The following is a 16687-nucleotide window of genomic DNA, read 5'->3' on the forward strand; positions in this document are numbered from 1 at the left end:
GCAGTTCAGTAGCCATTGAAGTATATACAAAAATCAGCCACTCAGCTTTTTTTTTTTTTTTTGTGTGCTAATCTGGAGGTTGGGGTGCACTTACTTCTGTAAAAAATCTACTACTGCTGGCTGGTTTGGTGATTGCTTTGCTGGATTGTTGAGTTAGAAAGGCTTTAGCCTGCAGATCAGCTCGGGTATTTGTCATTGCTGAATGAAAAAGGATGAGCTATTCCTGACAATGCTTCTAACTTTCTCTTTGTGTGACTCTCAATACTTCATATTTCCTGGGCTGGTATGAGTAATCTTTATTTTATTGCAGTAACTGATTATAAGCAGGGACAACAAGAGTTGCTGTGCTTATTTGTGCAAAGGAAAAGGAGTGGAGTTACATATCTCGCTGTTTTTGTCAGGAGGACATGAGAAATTTTGTCACCTAAAGAAACTTTTGGGTGGGAGCTGAAGAGAATGAATGGTGGGATGGAGCCTGTGAAGTCTGTTGATGAGTGTTGATGACTATTTCCATATTAGCAAAAGGAAACACACTGTAAAGGATGGCTTTGCACTTGGGTAATCTTGCAATCCTAATTTTGAAATAATCAACACAGAGTGAGCAGACATGTAAAACAGATGAGGGAATTGTATGCAGGGTGACATTAAGAGAAATGTCTGATAATTTAGATACCATTTTGTTGTTAATGTGCCTAAAGTGTTTGTGTTTCTATGGGGGGTTATGTTTAATGCACTAAAGGAGATGATATTCAGCTGAGTTGTAGGCTGCTAAGAGACTGAATAGTTAGAGAACAGGAATAAGTAGTTATATTTTGTCTCTGGTGTGGTTCAATAATCAGAGTTCAAAGTTTTCCTTTAATGAATTATGCATATAAATGTATTGGTTATGTTTTTCCCCATGCTTTGTTCACAAAATAAATAATTACCATTCATGAATATTTTCTTTAGTTTCAAATAGTGAATGTGGCGTGATAGACTCAAACTTTGATCTCCAGCCTATTAGTCGAAGTGGTTTAATTATTTTCAGCCATTTTCCTGTTCTGTTCTCTGTACAGAAATTGGTTTTTGTGTTGTTGGCTGCAGTTTCACATGGTTTTGATGTGCACCTGCACGTGAATCGCAGCAGAGATGTTCCAGGCTTGAAAGAACAAAGGTGGGGACTTTGCAGCAGGAGCGTCCCGTGCTGAAGCACCTCTGTGTGTTCATGTGTCTGAGAGCAGTTCAGCACCCAGAAGATCAGGCTGCAAACTGCATTTCATCGTGGCTGCAGGATGCCCAGCACCAGCCTGGGGCTCGCTATTGCTTCTGCTTGCCTCCTTGGCTGAGCAGTAGTCACTAAATCCAGTTGGGGTTGCCCTTGAGCCATCTGGTTTCTTGTTCAGTACCCCAATAATAATAAATTAATTATAAATTCAGTTCTGTATACCATGAACCTTACTGACCTGTTCAGACTTTTTAATGAAAAATGTGGGTTTATATTTTAAATCCTCATGGTTTCTAAGGCAGGATTCATAGTGTGGGTTGCTGTAATTTTTGTGCTATCTAAATGTAAAATTTTCTAAAAAGAAAACACAGCTTTCTCATATTATATCCAAATTTGAAAAGAGTAATTTCCTCAGCAAACTATATTTGCTAAACCAGTTTCTAACTTCAGCTGTAAGTTTTTTTTTGTTAATTATTTCCTGCTATCAACCATCTGTATCAAATATAATTTAAAAGGCTGTATACAAATGGCAAAAGAAAATGGAGGCATAAGAAACATGAAAAAAATAGTTTTAATTCAGAATATATCCAGTAAAAATACACATTTATATGAACCAAATATTACACATTGTTGTTCTGATGGTGATTGGTGCTGGTAAAGAGTAGTATTTATCTGAAGTTTTTATGTCTATCTCTGAAATATGGTAAGGAACATAAAACTGTTCGCTGAAGATGTGTGCAAGCCTTTTATGGTGGTCTTTATTCCTTCTAATCACTTTTTAAGGCGGTTTATGTCCCCTGTGGGACTTGTTTTCTCCCATTCCCTCCCTCCTTCTCTGCACTACCATTCTACTTTAAACCTCTGAAGATTCTTAGTTGCTGCTGCCCTAGACATTTCTGAGGGGGTTTCATTAAACAAGTCTTCATCATAATTTGTTAACTTGCCCCCAGCTTCTTGACAGTAAAATAACACACAAACACAGCAAGGAATTTCTCTGGGGTGATGTGCTAAACTACTTGTATTCTTTTCAATGTTTAGACCTTTGAAACAATAAGTTTGATGGCAGGAAAGAAAATTTCTGGCCTTTAGTGCTTTATGTCTTCGTGCTGCCATGCTCAGGTGCTGTGGGAATTTCCTCTGTATCTGCAGAAAAATGGAGTATATAATTCAGTTTCTGCTCGTCTTGGTGGGTGAGTGTTTCTGCTGGTGATGGATCGATGCCGTTTCCCTGCCAAGAACAAGTGCCATTGTCCCAAGAGTGGGAAAGCCAAAGTGCAGGAAGCAGATGAAAAATGGTTCTGAAAAGGAGTAGGGAATTTTGCTGCTTTTGCACTCTGTTCTGATTTGGATGTAGAAATAAAGTAAGAAATAATGCCTCCAGTCAATGCATTCTGCTTGTGGTGCTTTATATAGATGGGAAGAGAAAGAGGCTCACTCTTCTGACCACCCCATCCTTCTCTGAGCACGTAGAAGCAGCTCACAAGCAGTAGGTCAAAAATAACCTGCTGCTCTTAAGCTGATCCATGGGGCTGGTTCTGGAGGTGGAACGTGCCGAATTATTCTTGTGGGGCTCCATAGCACTGCTGCTGTTCCTGTATTAGACTTTAAAAACTATTTGAAAGCATTGTTTCTTTAAAAGAAGTGATTTGGTGAATAAGGAGTATTTTAGTGTTATGTATGGACTGTAATCTCAGAGACAAAGAATTTATGGAGGTTTTCATCAAGGATTTAAAAGTGGAAAAAGTATTTTGCGCAGTTTTTATTGTCAAGTTTCCACTACTTAATCCAGGCTCTCATTTAATAAGTACAATAGAATTATTTGTAGCATACCAAATTTGTACTTTTTTTTGCTTGCTGTGTTGTCTGACTCCAGAGGCACAGTGTGGGGGCAGGGGCTTTGGTTGTGTGAGGAACAGCCATCCTGGCCCTTCCTCCTCAGCCTGGCACTCTGTTTTCCAATATAGCTGAGAGATTGGGATTTTGTAGTGTGGGGCTGCGATCAGAATCATGGGAAGGTCTGAAGATCAGAGTTGTCACCTGGAATTTGACTTGGTTGATGAGTACTTGTGAATAGCAGCCTAAATAGAGCCTTTAGCATTCTAAAGCCTATCAAACATATATATATATATATATATATATATATATATATATATATATATATATATATGTGAGTGTGTGTGTGTGTGTGTGTGTAAACTTTTTTGAGGAAAGGAACATTCTTACAAATACATGTTTTAAAAATGTTGGACATCATTTTGGGCAGTTTTGTTATTAGCACGAAATTGATTTTGAGCTGACTGAAGTCAGCGTTTGCAAGCAGAAGTGTCAAGGGAACATTTCCTCCTAGTGAAGGTGTTCCCCCTTCCTCCCCTGCGGACCCCGGCTCCCCGGGCTGCTGCGAGCGCTGCTGCTCTGTTCTCGGTGCTGGAATCCGTAAAGTGTCTGTCTGGAACACAGCTCGGGAGTTTCGGGAGGGTGTTTTAAGCTGCAAGTCGCGGGTGCGGTTGAGGGGATTGATTTCCGAACGGGGGCTGGTTCCCGTGTCCCGCGGCCGGGCGCAGCTGCTCCCCGCGCCCGCTGAGGGCTCTGCCGGGCTTCGGGAGCGAGCGCTGCCGCTGCCCATCGCCCTGCGGCTTTCCAGGCTGCTCCCTGAACCCTGCAGAAGGCTGCTGCTGCCCCTGGCAGCCCAGGAGCTGCTAAATCAGGTGGCTGCCCTGCCCTGCTCTGCTCTGCGGCGGCTCGGCCGGAGCGTGGCAGGAGCGTGTTGCTGGCGGTGTGACAGGTCAGATGGCCCCTCTGTGTCCTGGGCACCTTCCTCTCCTTCTGCTGGGCTCCGCTTCCTTTCGCCGGGTGCTGTGAATAGGCTCGCAGAAGATTTTTTAATCTGATTTTTTTTTTATAAACAATTAGGTGTTTGACATGAGCGGTGTGATTAATCTGCACCATTACTGAACTCCCGAGGTCTCTGTGGCGCTGGGGGTGTATGAAGAGCTCGGGATTGCACTGATTGTTCTGTGCTCTGCGTTGGAGTGATAACAGTGGCCTCTCCTTCCCAGCCCTAAGCCTCTTATGCTGGGACGAGGCATATCAGTGTAGCAGCACAATGATGAAGCGGAGGAAACAGAGGCTTGGAGCCCCATCTCTGCGGATCCAGTAAGGACTGTTGTGAAAAATAAATTGCACTTAATCATTTCAAATTGAAGCTATGAAGAAGAAAAACCGGCCAGAATTTTCTGTGGCCAGTAGACATTGCTTTGATTTGTTAGAACTTTCTTATTTGTCATGCTTATTTGGCTGTACGTGAAATTTTGTTTTGGAAGCTTTAGCATTTTACTTTTGTGGAGTATTAACCATGAAGTATAGAAAAAAAAAAAAGCAGCAATGTTTCAATGTTTTTAACTGGGATACATTGTGGTTAAATTTTGTCCCAATCATTGGTGTAGTCAAACTAAATGTTTGTAACTCTGCCTTTCTAGTTTGATCATTCTTCAGATTTAAAAAGCACTTTTAATAATCTGTCAGAAAGCTGGCACAGTGCTAAAATCTTCAGAAACCTTTGCTACCTTTGCTGTCTTCTAGAATTAAGAATGCTTTTGAAAACTCCTAGATTTGAAGCAAGAAGTCTTAGCTTACATTGCTGCCTTGTCACATGTATTTCTACAAATGGAATTTTAACAAGCGTTTCCTTTTTAGATGCTTTTCCTTTATAAGTGCTTTGAAATCTACTAATGGAAACTGCTATTTATGATCGTAATTATATTTATTATTTCTATTAGGTAAAATTAAGGAAATTGTATGTTTAATACTGTGTTCCTAAGTAGAGGAGGTGAAAAGAATCTATCGTGTAGTCAGTGGAGGGAGGAGCAGGGTAAGAGGCAGGCTTAACCTTTTCTGTCTGCAGACTGTAAAGCTCATCAGCTGTTTAAGCAGAGATTGCTGGCGGGGAGGATTTCCAGTATAAAAAGGTTGCTTTACTGATAAGTATTTGGATTCATCAGGAAATTAAAAGCTAGGAACTTGGACAAACATGCTTGACTTCAGAACGCTAAGTGTAAAATATGTGAATTCTAACCAAAACTGAAGCATGCCTTAAATTTCCATTTTGCTCACTTTTGTGTTTAAATATTGTAAATAGAAAAATATTTTTCATCCCTCAGTCAAAAATCAAAGTTATAGGTGTAAGAATACAGTGGCACTAATTTGTATTCTAATACATAAGCACGCTGTGTAATACCAATAATTCTAAGTTAACTTTTACTTTATTTCTAGTGAAGGACATCTCATCGTGTATAGTTCACTAAAGTAGGTGTTAGAACCTCTGCTCTGTGTTTATGTACAAGTCTGTTTGCAGCTTTTTGAAAAGCAGCTACTTTGAGACCTTTTCTGTGCCCTGTGTGAATAAAAACGTGCCTTGGCTGCTGACCCTGCAAAAGCAGGATAGTTCACAGAGCTGAGCACAGAGCTGGGCATCAGCAACTTCAGCTGCAATCCTGATGCTACCATGGATGTGCTGTGGACATGTCACTAAACCTCTTCATGCCTCAGTTTCCCCACTGCTAAAATTAGAATAAAGCCATTTTGCAGTGCTGCTTTCAGGCATAATTAGTTGTTGCTCTAAAACAACTGCCACTGCTAAATGTTGTTTTCTAGTTAATAGTTTGTGTCATTCATATTTTCACAGTTGTGTGTTTTGGTTATTGCCACAGCTGTGGCGTGGAACCATGGCTCCTGAATTGTGAAGGCAGTGATAGAAATGGTCTGTGTTTGCTGCCATTATTAATTTGTTAATTTTTCTCAATTAAACATTTTAGATTAAAGATTGACAATGGTGCGTATTCCAGAAAGCCTGGAAACCACTGCAAGAAAGGATTTAGATAATTCCAGATTGGAGGATTTTTGTAGTGGAAAAATAACTTTGAATAGATATTAAATTGACCGAAAAATACATTTTGGTTTGGATGATAATGGAAAGGAATGACTTTTTACCACTTGGTTTATTGCATTTGTTTAGAAGATATAACTTGTATTTTGAAATTATCTTTTTTCTTTATTGAAACAGAAGATGTGATATTGACCATGATTTTTTTTTCTGCTGTGGTACCTTGTCAGAATCTCCTCTCCTTTGTTCTCCCACTGCCGAGGAAATGACGTCCATCAGCACATGTTCTCTCCTACATCTGCTCCAGGTCTGCAGCATCTTAAATTCCCATTTAGTGCCGACTGTGCACTTGTCACTTCTCCTCTAGTATTTTACCTGAACTCACAAGCCCAGAGCAATCCATCTAGTCCATGCTACAGCCATCCTTTTCAGTGGAGGTAAGGAGAGGTATCAATCAGGGATTTTTAACAGTTTGGTGTTGGCATAACCATCTATGAACTTAACATCTTTACAGTTCAAGAGAATAACATCTAACAGAAGGAAACAGCTTCCTACTCACAACTTCCAGCCATTTAGTGTTCAAATGGATGTTGCGTATTGGGACAAACTTTTTGTAGTTTGTGTGTAGGCCCTGTGTAGGGAAAAAGATAAATTTGATTTAGGAATGGAAACCTGTCTGCTGGTGTGTGCATGCCTGTTCCTGGTGGTACCTTGTGTTGGCACATGTGCAGCTTGTACCGTGCAGCAGAGGAGCCCTCCCAGGCATGTCTGGTGTCAGGAAAACCAGTTTAAAAGTAAAACAGCCTAAAGGGAGGTCCTTAAAAACCCCTGTCTAAGTAGTGGGTCTGTGCTAAATACTGCACCGTCTTCTATTCCCTGGAAATCCACTCTGCTTTCTAACAGAGGCTGGCAGGCTGAAGCCTCCAAGCACAGGGTATACAAAGGATAAGGAGTAGAATCAAGCCTGTTGTTAGCAGGCTTGAGTGAAGGATGCAAGAGTTTCTAAAGCAAAAATAGCCCAAACCAGCTCGGTTTATATTAAAGCACTTAACAGCTCAACTGATATATTTTCCCTTCAGGATTAGCTCTTGCACATCGGTGTGCTTGTGTGGCACAGCCATCAGCCACCCCAGTGGAAACCTTCAGCTTCTTCACTCAGGGGAAATGTCACCAGCTCTCAGGGGGACAGTCCCAGATCTCTTTGCATGTGTGGTTATGAAACTGGAGCTCAGTGGTACCTACTTAAAACTTGAGCCAACATAGCACCAGAGGGCTGGTTTTGAAGTTCACATGCTGCAGGGTGGATGTGGCTGGTCAAATTTCAGTTACTCATCAGGTGGTAATGCAATAGCCCCTGAATCTAGATGTTATTTCAGAGGGAGGTTGGTCTTGCTGGCCAGCTCTGGTAGGACTAACCAGAAAATGTGAAGTTGAACTATTTTAGGCTTCTGCCCCTCTAATGCAGAGTAATGTATATGACATCTGTTGAGTGGAAATCAGGTTGTCAGCAGAGGAAAGGGACGTTGCATGTGTCTGTCCTCACTGTGCATGGCATGGGGAGAGGCTTGCCCAGCATCTGCTGCTTTCCCTGCACGATGGACAGCACTTGGTGACAATTCTTAATAAGGTGCTCACTTTGCAGCACTTGGGGGAAGTGAAGGGCAGCGACTACAGAGCAGTCTCCTAACATTTCAATGTCATGGCCATCAATCCAATTTTAAATGAATTTTTATTATTTAAAGGCTGGTATTGGGTAATGTTCCTTTAAACAAGAGTGATTAAACTCGATTAAATGATGTTTAGCCTTGGGGCTAATTAACAGAGTGGTAAGTGGCAATTAAATATCAAGATTAGATTATTGTTAAAGTCAGTTGAGAACTGTTCTTTTTGGACATGAGATCCGATGTTTATTGATTATTTTCAAAAGCCTTTTTGGTACTTACTGCTTTTTTTTTTCCTCTGAGAAACCTTCAATTTTCAGAGTTCTGACATGGGTCAGTGAATAATTTACTCTTTAAGAACAGTTAATATAAAAGTCTTAATAGTAAGCTTTATTCCACTGTTACTATGGACTCCTTGATGATAATATTTTTCACATATGAGGACTTTCCAGCCATCTGCTCTTTAAATACTGAATGGTTGATGATTCACAGATACATGGTTCTGTGTGAGAGCTTTTGTCGACTATAATAAGTTTTTATTTTTGGCATTGTTGCTTTCACCTGTGCAGCTCTTGATCCTGTTTTATCCTGTCTTTCTTTGTTGTAGTTTTGTTTACTTGGTTACGTTGCCAGTGATAGCCATTCCTGCTTGCATAGAGCAAAGGTTCATCTTGGCAAGTTACCACTGTCATTGATCTGCTCAGCTTAGCACCTCAGGTTAGCCAGGCAGTGATTCATTTCCATGGCTATGCAGGGAGCTGCTAGAAAATGTAACAAGAAAAACTTGTGCCTTCACATTAAATCTTCCTCACTTTTTACCTTTGGTATATTGCATTTGCAAGAATTTGCACAGATTTTCCCTTCTTCCCTGTATTTAGTGGTGCCATTGATAATTTTATGTTGACAGATGAACAACTGTTGGTGCATCTGATGTCAAGACAGATGGCATGGAAGTTCATGGCTTCTGAAATAATTAATCTAATTGAGATTGAAAATATTTTATACATAACTTTGGAACAAGTGAAAATAATGTAAACCTTGCAAAAGAGTAAAAGGAAATGTGGTCTGATTACAATAAAACCAAATTGATAAGAGGTGGAATAGGACTGCTATAGTTGATGGAAATGTGGGTTGGAATTAAGGTCATGCATCTTTAGGAAGAAAAGAGAATTATGTCCAGAATTAAACAAGTTCTTATTTTTGTCTTTGGGATCTGGCTTGCACTCTTCTGGGGGTAACAGGCAAGTCAAATTACTGAAGAAGAAAATGAGGCCATGTTTCACAGCTGGTCCTCTTTATGAGCTGGCAAATCTTTGTGCACCCATATTTGTCCTCTAATTTAATCAAAATATGATTTTACAGCATCTTTTGCTCTCAAGTTGCTTAAGAGATGTCACGAATTGATTGTTCTAACTTGGAAGTGATGAACCGTGAGATTAAAGGAGAGTGCAATTACCCCCATTCCAGAAAATGTTACATTCTGTGTAACACCCTCAGTAAGATATAAGACATTTGCAGTAATTCTAGAAACAGTTTAATTTGTTTGTAGTAAAAAGGATGAAAGTGTCCAGGTGCTGTTTTTCTGGCATCTCTTGAGTGCTGCAGCTGAGGTGAAGTCTCACTGGAAATTTGCTTCAATTTCCTAACAAACCAAGGGAAGAGTTGGCATCAGCTGGATCATTCAAGGGGCATTTTCTCGTGCTATTTCAATTTCATGAATTCATGCCAGTTGTGGAACATGTTCTTATAGGGATGTATGGTGGAGGTTATTTTTATAGGAATGTTTTCCCTTGGAAATTCTAGCTTTAATGAAGTCTATTTGAAATAGCTATTAATTTTTTTATAGCTTTTCAGAATAGTTTTATAGAATTTTTTCCTAGCCTCTACAAAATCTGGTCACCATTTGTAGATGTGATGGTGACCAGACCCTTGCTGTCTTATTTAAGTAAAACAAAATGGGAAACCTAATGTTGCTCCAAAATAGTCTTTAAGCACACTACATAATTACTTGATCAGTGTGTAATTACAATGTTATGAGTTTTATATAATTAGGATTTTATGGACATCTGTGATATAATTTAAGAATATATTAATTTATTTACATAAAAAGCCTATTCTAGGAAACAAGCCTTTCATCAATAACTGTGGTAAGTAACAAGAATATATTATACATAGGCATTCAGAAAATGTCCTGGAGGTCTGCCCTGCCTTTATTTAAAGCCTTTTTTGTACAAGCTGTTGCAGTGGATGAGGGGAGACCTATATTTAGAGCTATGGCTTGTTTGGGTGTATGAGTGAGGTTGGGTGGGCGGTGTCCTGGGCAGGTCTGCTCCGTTGCAATGAATCCAGTGGGCTTTCCAGATTTGCAGGGTGCTGGTCAGCAAACCCTCACCAAGGGGTAGGGGTGGGGGCATCTGCCTTCTTGGAATGGGTCTCCTGTTAGACCATGGCTCTTTATCTTGTGTGTGAGGACTGCTGGTGTGCCTCGATGAGAGAGAGTCCTGTAACTCCAGTCCTGCTGCTTCAGTCAGGTGCAGAAATCCCTTCCACAGCACAAGGGAAGGGATTGTATTCTCGGGAGGTAGGGGTGTATTCTTGGCACACACATCCCTAGATCACCTGAGGTTTGGGTTTTGAAGACTGCATATATTTTACAACATCAGGCCCGTAGCTGTAAACAGAAGTTCCTTATTTTTAAGGAAGATCAAAAACATTTCAGAATTCAGACTTGATAAGTTTCTTTGTTCTTATTTTGAAATACCTCAAGGCTTATCAAAAGTTGTTGATGGTTTCCTATCTTTGCCTAAATTTTGCTTAGTGTAAAGTCACTTGATATCATACAGGTTTTTTTTTTTTTTTTTAATTAGAATTTCCTATTTGACAAATGCTGGAGGATTAATGAAGAGGCCTATATTCAGTTTGAATGACATTTGGAAATTGTTCTGGTTTTGCAGTTATCCTCCTGGTTTAATGCTTGATTTGGTACAGGTTCTGCTTTCTTAAATGTGCTAAATAATTGGTCAGAGTTGACTGCAAGATGGCATAATGTCACTTTTGGAACCAGTGTAGATCAGCAATTCAAGAATAATGAGAAACAGAACAACTTTGTGGATATATCATTATGCATAATGTGAAATGATGAATTTTGAGTAGGTAAGCTTTTGGCAACTGAATTCTAATCTACATCTCACATCGAATGAATGACTTTCCCAGAATTAATTTATTTTTTAATGGAATTTTTTCTCCTTATTCCTTTTCCTTTGTACTGTTTATTATTCTTGGGAATACTTTTTCCCATCCAAGAAACTACATGGGAGGGATACACTGGTGATACTTAAAACGTGACAGGCTCAGATAACTTCTTGTGTGTCTTGGGCTGACGGGAAACTGTTTGTTTAATATGGTTGGCATTATTAAGGCATGGTGGCCTGCATTATATAATTTTTTCATGTGAAGGCATTATGTCAATGCCTTCACATGAAGGAAGGAAAAATCCCTGCATCCTGCCTCGAGCTGCAGTAGCAGAAGAGTTAAACCCTGGGGTTTGGAGCCTGAGGTGTGAATTCTTGTCTCCTTCCAGGCTCACCATTTGGCTGCCCTCCATGGGACCAATTCTAAATCATAACCTGGTGGTTTGACGTGGGAAATTGGAGGCTCCCAGAGGGGAGCTTGTGCTTGTGACTTTAGAAGTTGGAGAGCTTTACTGTTTGCTGGCCATTTTGCCTATAAACCATATAAGGTTATGGTTCATAACTGGTTTTTCTATACAATTGTGTTTGAAGGCTGTGATCTACTGGTGCACCTGTGTATGAGCTGACTCATTTACTACCCCTGCACTATTCAGAGTTTGGGATCCTTGGGATATATCAGCAGCTTCTAGGGAGGAATGAAGAGCTCATAAGGTTCTTAAGAGACTGCAGTGAATATTGAAGCCTTTCTTTTTCTGTGCTTATCCTCAAATAACAGAGGGTTCCTCAAACAACAGTGGTGTGCACCTTCCAAGTAGTCTCTCCTTCAAAGACGTTTTGATCTTGAATACAGATACAGAAACAACCAAAGCAGTGAAAGATTCCTGGCAAGGGAATAGTTCTGAGAAGGAAATAAAAATCTTAACCAGACAGTCATGTGTTTATTATTGTTGATAGAGAGTGCCATGCACTTTCCAAGATTTGTTTTTAATTGGACTATGAGGCAACCAGGGGCTATTTTTAGTTTTAATTTGGAAAATCAGTGAGTGTGCAAAGAGGCCTGTAATGTCCTATGCTGAAGCACTAATAGTAGAGATATCCTAACAATGAGTAGCTGGTGTCACCTTCATGGCCTGGAGCTGGGGGGATACAGAGGTTGTTTTACACAGCTGTGTGTGTCAGCCCAGGACTGTTCCTGCCCATGAGCAGCAGGTTCCTTTCCAATGTGTTTCCTTAAAAAATTGCTTTTTGAAGATATGTGTTACAGATTTAATTTTGTTAGATAAACCGTTTAGTGGATCAATATTAACCTGAAAGCTTAAGGAAGGTTTAGGATATAAAGAAGGAAAGAGGATCTCAGGGTAATTTTTCATCAGTTTTTGGAATGGCATCCCATTTCAGCTATGTCTCGCTATCCTGAGCTATGTTGAACTTTTATCTCAAATTTATGCTCTTGTTTGAATATTTGTAACTACCATGCCAGAGAGCCTGCAGAGCTTCTTCTGCTGTAAATGGACCCACTCGTGCTCTCTTTTCTACAGGCTGCATCTGTGCTCCCCTTTTTCCAAGTATTTCTCTAGTCCTGTTTCTGTTCATTCATCTCAAATATGCTTCTTTTAGTGCTCTAAGTTCTCTCTTCCCGTCATTTATCTCCTGAAATTTTGCTACTTTGGCTAGTTGTTATTATTCTGTCATTCAATCCCTTGTGTGGTACTTGAGAGCATAATCTTCTAACCTAGTTTACATTACACTGTCATTATGAATTATTAATGTTCTAAAATAAAATCTTCAAACCATAATCTTTGCCGTGGTGAAAGAGCTCTGTGTGCTTTTGTTTCCTTCCTGTTCTCCCTGTCCTTTCCTTTCTTCAGACCTTTAGGTCTTTAGAGCAGGGATGTTATTGATCCAGCCATCTGGGAAAGACTTGCTGTGCACTTAGAATTGCATTGTCACATCTCTGAGCTGAGATGGGCATTTATTATATAAACACTAAAAAAGCTGGTTTTGGAAGTAATTCTTTTGATTCTCATCAAAGACGTGCTGTACAAATATAAGTGATAATGCATGTTTGGGTTATAGCTTGCCTGAGAAGATGAATATTATTTTTTGTATTCTTCATTAAATTTTTGTTTTGTTCTCGAGAGTCTCATTTGTATTTGTGAGCAGATGAGAAATTTAAAATAGCAGAACAGGTCAAGTTATAATTCTCAGCAAATTTTTAGGGCAAAATTTTCCACGGAAAGACAAAAAGTCCCTACTAGCTTTCTTCCACACTTCATTTTAATGCAACTGTTTGCCCATTCTTCTTTGGAGAGACTGGAAGATCCCAGAATCATTACACGCCCAATTTTCCAAGTGAATCAACATGCAAATATTGACAAGAAGTGTTCCTTTAAAGTCAGGAGTGTCTTCATTGCCCTCGCAGGGAACTTGCAATTAGTTAGAGCAAAATGCAGTTGATTAGAGCTGCGTTTGTCTTTGGCATGGAGGAGAGGCCGTGGGGACGTGTTCCGGCCTGCGCCCCACGGCTGAGCGCGCACGGCCTCCGCTGGTGCCGGGATGGATCTCAGAACTGGGACCTGTCGCTTCTGCAAGCTCCCCCTTCGTATCCCCAGCAAGGGCAGCTGCAGGCTGGGCCGCAGGACGCCGCACTCGGTGTTTTACGTCGTGCTCTTGTAAGTGCTCGCCAGCGTGGGGAGCGTTGCGTGGTTTTGGAGCTGTGCACGCTCTGCTGGGAGGGAGCTCTCCGGGCACGCAGGTGGTGTTGGTTTGCATCTGTGCTCTGCCCGCTGATGTGTTTGTTTAGGAGCCTGTGTGGTGTACTAAACACTTTGGCCAGCTGGAAATTGGATTTTCTTTTCTTACTCGCTACATTTTAATAGGTAGCGAAGAAAATGTTTTTGTTAGGAAATAATTTTTAATATTGTATACATTTGTGCTTAAATTTTAATTTTCTTTTCTTTCCCTAATCTATAAAATATGTATAATGCTACATCTCCTAACAGAAATTTGAAAGAAAAGAAAGTAAATACAAGATGGATATTCCCATTTATTAACACTTTTTCTTTATATCTGAGATGGCTTAAAAGGTCATTGGTGAGGTGGGTTATGAAAGTAATTTATTTTAAAACCAAGCATATTTTTGTTTCTAGCTGTATTATTTAGATTTATTTGTGCCATTTTTAATGTTACAGTAAAGTCTAGTAAGATACAGCGTTGCAAATGAATAAATTTTGGTTTTAGTATTTCAACATGAATGTTTCTCTGGAGACTGCAGAAATCATTATGAGTTCCATATCTGTCCATTCTGTACTTTATTTCAAAGCTGAGAATTCAGTTTGAGTCAATTTATCTTAATAAATTAAATCTGCTTCTGTGTTCCAACACTTATGTCTCCACTTATATATAGGTAGACACACATGTTAAATGTCATATATAAAATAAGGTCTTCATTCAAGACATAAATAATGTGTATATTTTAGGAAACCTTGGTTTTGTAATGAACCACCTTTGTGGGTTTCTCAGAATTGCAGTAGAACAGTTGATATAGCTGTATAGTTATTTACAACTGTGTAGTTATTTAGAAATCTGTGGTCCAGGCTTTTTCTTATGTTGGATCTGTTTGTATGTTATATATTTTTCTGAGGCTCACAACCTGGAATAGTTTGTTTGTCTGACAGTTGATGATATCTTACCACATTTTCCCTGACTTTAAGATTAAAAGCTGTGAAGATTCATAGAGGAATGGCTAAAATTGGGGCAAATTTATCCTAAAAATGCATGTCCAAATAAGGATGTAATTCTGCCTTTAAAACTAGATAAACTTTTTCTCCTTTTTTTTGTGTGTGTGTGTGCCTACTAGCACCCCTGATGTTTCCCAAGCATGGTTTTGATTCCTCATGTCTCTTTTGTACCATGCTTATTTTGTAAAGTCTATTCTTATCCCATGCTCTAACTTCATTAAGCATTTATGCTTGAAAATGTAAAATTCATCCTCTTCATCTGTTCATTACATTAGAATTCCCCTTGCTCCCAGAATAACTCTTCTTAGCCAACATCCTACAAAATAAGCTTTTTGTCTCAGAAAAGCCATGGTAAATGCAAGGGCTTTACAATATCCTTAACATTTCAGCTGAGCCTCAGTGTGTTAACCAGAGAAGGAGGAAACAAGCTGTAGAGTGGAACGTTCTGCACCGGAGATTTGGGTTGGAGCAAACAACCTGAATTATACTGAGAAACAAATCAGATGCCAGGGCTTGTTTTGGAGTTCAGGCTTGATTTGGTCTTCTGGGTAATACGCTGTGAAACAGGTGACAGCACTCCCTGCTCGCTGCTCACCCCGCGTGCCCTGAGCCTGGGGGCACCACGGTGATCCTTGGCGTGGGCTGCTGCCCTGGGATGTGTGCTGGGGGTTTGTGGTCCTGCATAGATGAGGGGAACCCTTTTTGCTTTTGTGAGCTGGTAATTGAGAGCTGAGTAACTCAAAGCCCTCTAATTCATGCACTGAAATGCAGCTCAGTTCCCTCTCTTTGTTGTTTGCTTTGTTCCTTTTACCTTAATTGCTTACCTGTTGTCTTGCTTTAGTTTTACCATCCTTTCTTCTTCAGTCCTCACTCCCTATGAACACACAAAGTCTGCCAGCCAGCCTTTGCTGCTGCTCTTACACTAATTTCTTCTTTAGGCTCTGCACTGTAGCTTCTCTTTAAAATGGGGGGAATAGCACCCGCTTTTTCAAATCTACTTTGCTGACATAGATTTGTTGGAATAGTTATGCATCCTGTCTGTCAAGGACTGTGTGTTACAGCTCTTTGGAGTATGTACAAACCCCGTGTTACAGGAATTAGCAATAGCCTGGTGGTGTTACTCAATTACAGGGAGTCAGAGCTGGAAAAATTCTGCAAAGAGCTGAAGTGCTGTACTACTTCATGGAGAGGCTGCTGCAAGCTGGAGTGGCAGGAGAAGAGATTAAGTTATCTTCCTGTTTGCAAATCCAGTTGCACAGTGAATTCATTAAGACTGTATTGCAGGTTAAAAAGGAAGTTTTAAGTGCTTTGCGATAAATAATACATGACAAAGATGACGAAATGCTATGGTGGCAAGAGGAGGTTCAGTCTGTTTTTTCCTTTGGATAAATTTTGGCTGGCGAAGAGGAGGGAGAGCCTTTGGAGGAAGATGTTGGGGTTACAGCAGCACTGTGTGATGCTGTGTGTTTTACAAGTGCTACTGAATGTCCGTAACTATATTTTGGATAAAGCGTTAGAAGATTTCTGTGTAAACAGGAAGTGACATTTTCAGATCTGATTTTCAGTATTGTTGTTTTTCAAATAACATTTCTCAATTTTTATGACATTTGAATCACATATGGAGGTTGCATTTGATTAAATTGGACAACTGACATTTGAATCACACATGAAGAAGGCTGGGCTAGGGAAAGAATGCTAGATACAGTAACTTATTTAAAGAGGGTAATTGACCTTTCCATGGCATCTGAACCCAGTTGTCAAGTCTGTGAGTTTGAAATTATGTTAAGCTCATGTTATATTGGAGTAGCTGAACATCTTACTGGTGTTACTTGGGAATGATAGTGTTGCATGGAACATTAACATACTAACAAGTGATATTTTTGTAAATAAAAATACAAAGAAAGAATATTTCTTATTAAATATTCATAGGATTTGGGGCACAATTAACTTGGTATTTTAACACTGCTCACTTATCACTTATTTAGTAGTAAGTGTTTTCACTTAAAAGATTG

The 16687-nt window shown here is 39.8% G+C and overlaps 1 protein-coding gene across 9 annotated transcripts in view; it reads left to right on the forward strand.

Moving 5' to 3' along the window:
- MAST2 (microtubule associated serine/threonine kinase 2) overlaps positions 1–16687 on the forward strand; it is a 187716-nt gene that overhangs the window by 84248 nt on the left and 86781 nt on the right. The window contains exons 1-3 of one of the 9 annotated variants that reach the window (XM_068198607.1): positions 4144–4357; positions 5474–5506; positions 6314–6520. The exons of 5 other annotated variants lie outside the window; for them this stretch is intronic. In XM_068198607.1, coding sequence (XP_068054708.1) covers positions 4308–4357; positions 5474–5506; positions 6314–6520 — 290 coding nt within the window. In that variant the 5' untranslated portion in view covers positions 4144–4307. Of the gene's footprint in view, positions 1–4143; positions 4358–5473; positions 5507–6313; positions 6521–16687 lie in introns of those variants that run through there. 3 more of the 9 variants (XM_068198608.1, XM_068198613.1, XM_068198612.1) reach the window with 3 other exon arrangements.

Source organism: Anomalospiza imberbis, chromosome 9 (assembly GCF_031753505.1).
Source record: "Anomalospiza imberbis isolate Cuckoo-Finch-1a 21T00152 chromosome 9, ASM3175350v1, whole genome shotgun sequence".
Taxonomy (NCBI): domain Eukaryota; kingdom Metazoa; phylum Chordata; class Aves; order Passeriformes; family Viduidae; genus Anomalospiza; species Anomalospiza imberbis.